At 38.1% G+C, this 7,003-nt stretch overlaps 1 protein-coding gene across 1 annotated transcript in view; it reads left to right on the top strand.

Moving 5' to 3' along the window:
• Positions 1 to 4,359: 4,359 nt before the first annotated feature.
• Positions 4,360 to 7,003, top strand: part of Top2b (DNA topoisomerase II beta) — a 54,585-nt gene continuing 51,941 nt past the window's right edge. Inside the window, exons 1-3 of the mRNA XM_012515344.1 lie at positions 4,360 to 4,371; positions 4,774 to 4,944; positions 5,986 to 6,076. Of these exons, the coding sequence (XP_012370798.1) occupies positions 4,360 to 4,371; positions 4,774 to 4,944; positions 5,986 to 6,076 (274 nt within the window). The remainder of the gene's footprint in view (positions 4,372 to 4,773; positions 4,945 to 5,985; positions 6,077 to 7,003) is intronic.

Here is a 7,003-nt window from a genome sequence, read left to right as displayed (position 1 = left end):
TGGTTTGAAAAACAATACTGCTTTAGCTGCGTCCTATAAATTTGAGTGTGTTTTGTTTTGTTTTAATTTATTTGCTGTATATTTCCTTGTGATTTTTCTTTGACTCACACTAGTTTCATAAAAGTATACTGCTTTAATTTACACATCTCATATGTGTAATGTTTTTAACTTTTTTCTTTTTTTTGAGACAGGGTCTTTATGCAGTTCAGGCTGGCTTTGAGCTTACTTTGTAGCCCAAGCAGTGATCCTCCTGGTTTAGCCTCCTGAGAGCTGGGATTATAGGTGTATGCCACCACATCCGGCACATGTTTTTAACTTTTGATTGCTAGTTTTATTTCATCACAGAGAAGATGTTTTACATTTCATTCTTAAATTTGTTGCTTGTGTCCTAACATCCAGTCTGTTAGAGAATGTTACATGTGTGTTTGAGAAGAATGTGTCTTGTGCTGTTTGAGTGTTCTGTGGCCAACTGGTCTCACTGATCTGCAGTGTTATTCAAGTCCTTTGCTTCTGTATTGACCATCTGTCTGGTGGTTCTATTCATGCCTGAAAGAAGGATTTTGAAGTTTCTCACTCTTACTGTGTTGCTGCCTGTTACTCCCATTAATTGTGTCAATGTTCATTTTGTATATTTGAGTACTCTAAGGCTCACTGCATATGTATCTTCCTAGTGAACAGTCTTTCTCTTGTGGTGGCTTTTTATCAGTCTATTTTGTATAATGATGTCTATCCTTAGCCTCTTTTAAGTTTTTATGTATATGGAGTATCTTTTTTTTGACCCTTCACTTGAAGGTGTTCTTAGGTCTACGGTGAGTCTCTTGTAGCTAGAATATAGTTGTAGTTATATGTTTTGTTTTTGGTACTGGGGATACTGAGCTACCTCTCCCATCCTTTACATTTGAGATAGCGTCTTAAGTTGCCCAGATTAGGCTCAAACTCGATTTTGTCTTGCCTTAGTCTTCACAGTGCTGAGATTATAGGTCTATAACACCATGTGTTGTTGTCTTTTAGCTGAGGCAGTGAAACCATTGCCTTCTAAAGTAATTGATTACGAATATGAAAGAGCTTACTATTGCCTTTTAAAATTATTTTCTGTATCTTTAATAGCCTTTTTGTGTATATTTCCACCCTTGCTGTCTTTTTGTTTCACTTTTCATTTTGTATTTTTTTTTGGGGGGGGGGCGTGTCAGAAATCAAACTCAGGACCTTGCATTTGCCAGGCAGGTGCTGTGCCACCGAGCTGTATTCCTGGCCACTGGTTTTTTGGTGGTACTGAAGCTTTAATCCAGAGCCTTCACTGTCTCAAAATAAAATGGGCCGGCGAAATAGCTCAGTGATAAGAGTACATACATGCCTAGCCTCTGTGAGGCTGGATTCAGTCCCCAGAACTGGAAAAGGAAATGTTATCTGTGCACCTACTTTATAAATGTAGAAGATTTTATATTTGTCAATATATTTACCTTTACTTTTATATTTTGTATTTTTGTATGGCTTTTATGTTGCTATTTTCTATGCTTTTGCTTTAACTTGAAGAACTATCCACATTTCTTGCTAAGAACACCTAGTGGTGGTGAATCCCCTTAGCTTTTTCATTGAAGAAATCTTAATTTTTCTTTCACTTTTTTTTTTTTTTTTTGGGCAGAACTGGGGATTGAACTCAGACCCTTGAGCTTGTCAGGGAAGTGCTTATTCTACTGAGCCATCTCCCTGGCCCCCTTTCTTTCACTTTTGAAGGGCAGTTTTTCTTTTTTCTTTTTTTTGGTACTTCCTCCCTTCCTCCCTTCTGGATCATTTTTCTTTCCTTCTTTCTTTTCTTTCTTAGGGCAGGGTGTACAGGGTCTCACTGTGTAGATTGGACTCGTAGTGATCCTCCTGTTTTACAGCTTCCCAAGTGCTGGGATTACAGGCACAAGATACCACGCCAGTTTCAATTGCCACCTCAGTGCGCCCTGGGGGGTGGGGCCGGCACTGCAGGCCTAGGGATTGACTTCTAGCCCCTGTGTCTGCCTAAGCTGGCGCTTTAATCCGCTGAGCTATTTGGCCGGCCCGAAGGGCAATTTTTAATATAGTTTTTTTGATAATTTTTATCTTTTAGCACTTTGAATATATTATTACCTTTTACCCTTGAATTAATTAAGTGATAATCCAATAGAAGTAACTAGTTGATAATCCATTACCTTTCTTGTTCATGGATTATTTTTTATTTCTACTTTCAGAATTTTCTGAGGTTTGACAGTTTATGATTCATCTCAGTATAGATCTCATTAGATTTACAATTCTTTAAATTGGTTGAGCTTCTTGAATTTGTATGTATATTTCTAGCCTCCCATTTGGAATATTATCAGCCATTCGCTTTTCAAATAGGCTTATTATTCATTTCTTTCTTTTAGGCTTCCATAATTTCGTGCAGTTTGTCTCATAGACTGCATTCATCTAGGAAGAACTGTCCCATCTGGTTAGTCTGGCTAGCAAATCCAGAGGCACTGCGAACTTCCTAAGTATGTGTGCTCTCTGGGCTTGTGCATCAAGCTTCTTAATCTGAGAGATTTGCCTGTATCTATTCGGGAACATTGCCTGGTGTCTGCCATACTCAGTCCTGTTGCGCAGCTGTCAGAAACCGTAGAACCAGAGCTCCATCTAGTGTCTATCTCTGGTAGTTCAGATTGTAGGTGCTGGACCAAATTATGTTCATCGTCTTTGTTCTAGCACCCTTTTTCTGTCAGTGCTTAGATTGAAGCAAACAAGAAGCTAGTCTTTTGGGTAGTACTCCTCCTACTTTTTCATTTGAGCTATATCCCATCTCTTTTTCTCCCTAGGGAGAAGTTGGAATGTGAGCGTTTCCTCCCAGTCTTGCCTTGCTGCAGGATAGGGGAGGAGGGAGTTGGGAACTGGAATTTGATGTGATTTTGGTTTCATCAGGGGTGTAGGGGCCTCTTAAATGTTTCTGTATTTCCCTCAATATCTAATTCAGATATTAGTCAATTCTCTTCCCTCCCCCTTAATTGGAGAAGAAAGGTCCAGGGTTCCCTATTCTTGCTGACAATTATGCACATGGTTTCTATTGTCTATCTCCTTGTAGGAAGAATGACTTTTTTTTTCCCCTAATGTATTCTGTATAGGGTCTCACTACACAGCTCGGACTCATCCAGGGATCAAACCTAGGCCCCTATGCTTGCCTCACCAGGCACTTAGTCTGCTGAGCTATCTGGCCGGCCCAGAGTGACTTTTTAAAATTTAGTATCAGTCTAGTAGGTCCAGGCCAAATAATTTTTTTTTGGTGGGGGGGCTGCTCAGGATTCCTTCAGGGCAGGTCTGGTTTGGCTTGAGGATGAGGGGGTTGAACCACAGCATCCTGAGTCTGACTGCTTTGCCTCAGCAGGCACTTAAACACCTGAGCTAATGGGCAGGCCCCCCAAATAATTGCTTTTTGTCATAGAGCTATTTAGGAACCCATATAGGGAGGAAGAAGTGGCAATTCTTTGTATGGAGGAAGGAAATAAAACGCAGTAAATTTTTGCAAAATGAATGAGGTACATCTTTATTCTGTTTCCATTCTCATGCGCTACTTACTTTAGTGTAAGTCATTGGAACAAAAGCAGGAGTTCAGATTAGGTAATCATGTGTCTCTTGTTAATCTTGAAAATATTTTCTTTGAATTGAAAGTGGGATGTCATACGTATTAGCACTAGGGAATTCCAGAAGGAGAATGTCTCTGGTGTTATTAAGAAGACAGGGAAATATTCAGACTTGGTAATTTAGTTAGAGGTCTTCATCTGCTATAGGTGTGCTTAGTGTTTGGATCACCAACCTCTGGTTCTTTGGAATTGGCAGACAAAATACAGTTGCAAGATGTCTTCAGAGGGCCAGCAAGATAGCTCAGCTGTCTAGAGCATCTGCTTAAGCAAGCTTAGGCAGGCACAGGGGACCGCGGTTCAGTCCCCGGCACCACATGCCACACTAGCTCCACCCTCAGAGTGAGCTGAGCTGCCTCTCTCAGAATAAATAAATACATAAATAAAAAATAGATGCCTTCAGAACTGATACTGACATAACCAATACAAACATAGAATTTGAAGATTTTATAAGCTATGCTATTCTCAGGCATATCAGTGGTCAACTACACAGGTTAACATTTTGTGGAACTTATTTTTGGGTATCTTTACTGTCTTCGGTAGCTTTGCACATTCAAGTGGGGCTATAAGTCACGTACCTTGCTGTGTGACAACTGTGAACAACTTGAGTTGTACGTGTGTGATTGTCTCATCTGACAGCATGGGACAGTCCCGTCATTTGGTATAAACTGCCTGATGGGACAGTCACGCATGTAACACGAGTGGATCAAGCCGGCAGTAATGCATAATGGCAGGCAAAGTACCATCTGGAAACTTTTGGGACCCTGCGTTAAGTCACTGAGATTATAAAGCCTGGTCAGAACATAAATTCATTGGGAAGTTTTCAGAACTTCAAATATTTTCAATGTAACTTGAAATATTAATACACCATTAGGAAATGGTTATACTGTGGATTGAATACATAAAGCTGTTTTAGTGATTCTGGTAACTATGCATATTTATGTTTTGGACTTAGAACTATAGCTTGTATTCTAAAAAGAACTAGACTGTCAGTTGATAGACCTGTGTTCTTTACGACTTAAATATCAGTGAGTCTAAGAATAATTTTTCCCCCACAAAAAGAACTTATGTCATGTGCCCATACGCAGTTTAGTTTACCCCTTGATAGGTTATTTAAATTTGATTTTTTGGTTAATTTTAGACTCTTTTTGATCAGAACAATGCTGCAAAAAAAGAAGAGTCAGAAATTGCAAACAAAAATGATTCTGCAAAGAAGTTGTCTGTTGAGAGAGTTTATCAGAAGAAGACACAACTTGAACATATTCTCCTTCGTCCTGATACATATATTGGATCAGTTGAGCCATTGACGCAGGTAATTATTTGATAACATTGGTTGGAATTAGCAGACATATACTAATATTTACACAGATATATTTGATAAAATTATTGTGATTATATGCTTTGTAAGTTATAATTTCTGTGATCATGAGTAAAGAAGGGAGAGAAATCTGGAAATAGCAGAAATGTCTTCATTTTATTCTGAAGGTAAACACTATCAGAAGAAGGAAGTATAGAGCGCAGTGGTACTATCTGGACTTTTTCCAGGGTTCATACTGTTCATTACTTTAACAGTGTACCTCCTAGGATTTATGCATATTCACACCAATAGTTAATGCTTATTATTGAATTATCTTATATATTGTTTGAGCCTAATAATTTTGGGAAGTACATACTGTTAGCTCTTGTTTTTATTTTTGTTTTTTCTGAAAAGGGAGAAGCTACAGTATATTTAACTTCCCACATCTCAGCTAGCTAGTATTGAGATTTGAGGCTAGGTTTCTATGAGTCCAGAATCATGCTTGGTTAATATTATTACACTTTCTGATACTTACACTATAGAAGACTATAAAGCATGAAGTAAAAGTGTAAACAAAAGATCTTTTGTATTTTTCTCCTTTAGGTATTGTTCTAATGCCTTTTGGTGTCTTATTGAAAGAAGATAGGGGAATCTCAGGAATTTGATTTGCTGTAGGAATGGTTAGTTATGATCACTAATCTGTACTTCTTTGGAACTGGCAGAAAAACTGAAACCATCGGTTTTTCTTTGTTTTCATTGCAGTTGTTATTTTTTCATGTTGGGGATTAAACCCAGGGCCCCCTGTATAATATGCATGAACTCTTCCACTGGGCTACATCCCTACCCCTTTGTTCAAGCTAGCTTTCTATATGAATAAGGTTAGGACTAGATACAAGAGGACAGCTTCTCATGTCTGAGATTATTTAAGTCCAGTTTGAATGGTAAAATTTATTATAGCTGGAGTTGTATATATTCTGCATTAGAGGTCTAACTGCTCAAAGTAAAACTGAAGGATTTATGAGTAAAAAGGTTTTTTAATTTTTCTCTCCATTATAGTTGATGTGGGTGTATGATGAAGATGTAGGAATGAATTGTAGAGAGGTTACCTTTGTTCCAGGTTTATACAAGATCTTTGATGAAATTTTGGGTAAGTACTTGCTTAGGATGTGATACATGTGTTTCTATTAATGACATTTTAATGTCCTTGTATTTATAAATCTAGACTTACAGTATAAATTTTAAAGGTGTATCTCTAACTTTTATGTTGAACTATTCTTCAGAAAATTTGCAGTGGTAGCTGTATATTTTAATATCTCTGTGCTTCATATCTTTGTGTTTCAGTTTATCTGTAAAATGAGTGTGTTGTACCAGAGCCCTAAGTTGGTCTGTATGTGTAGTCATCTGCAGTTTGCTTGTAACCAGACTACTTGAGTGGGGAGTGGCCCGATCCTGGTAGATTCTGTGAATTGGATGTGAGAAATGTAAATTTATTTTTTTCAGCACAAATCAGATATTTTTGTTGGGCATCTTAGTAACCATTGTTGTTGGATTATTTTCTTTGATGTCAGTGATACAGTGGTTCTTAGACTTTAGGATTTACTGGGGATCAAACTCAGGACCTTGGCATTTGCCAGGCTGACACTTATGCTGCTGAGCTATCTCCCCAGACAACAGTAACCATTGTTGTAAATGATATTTGTCCTTTCCAAGTCATATGAAGCGTTAATGCCAGATTGACTCCTAGGGAAAATTTGTACTTTGAAAATGTTTTTAACCTTCAGCTTTATTCACTGTTGTCCCACCTCATTAGTGATCCCTGAGGTTTCTTAGACTCCTTAGACTAGGTTCTGTGTTAGACTGGATCTGAGCTTCTTCTTGTTGGTTCCTGAGAAAAAGATAGTGGAGTAAAACTGAGTACACAGTATTCTTTTACGCCTCCCTCCCTAGTACCTACCTTAGGTTTATTACAGTGTTTGTCACAAACATGTTCCTCCTATGATTGAAATTTAACTTGACAGCTAGTTTCTATTCAGGTTTTCTTGAGGCAGTAGTGAATGGAAGCAGGAATATTTTT

This window comes from Octodon degus, unplaced genomic scaffold (genome assembly GCF_000260255.1).
Source record: "Octodon degus isolate 3935 unplaced genomic scaffold, OctDeg1.0 scaffold00059, whole genome shotgun sequence".
NCBI classification, from domain to species: domain Eukaryota; kingdom Metazoa; phylum Chordata; class Mammalia; order Rodentia; family Octodontidae; genus Octodon; species Octodon degus.
The sequence above is the reverse complement of the archived record's forward strand: the minus strand, read 5'-3'. Positions and strand labels throughout refer to the sequence as shown.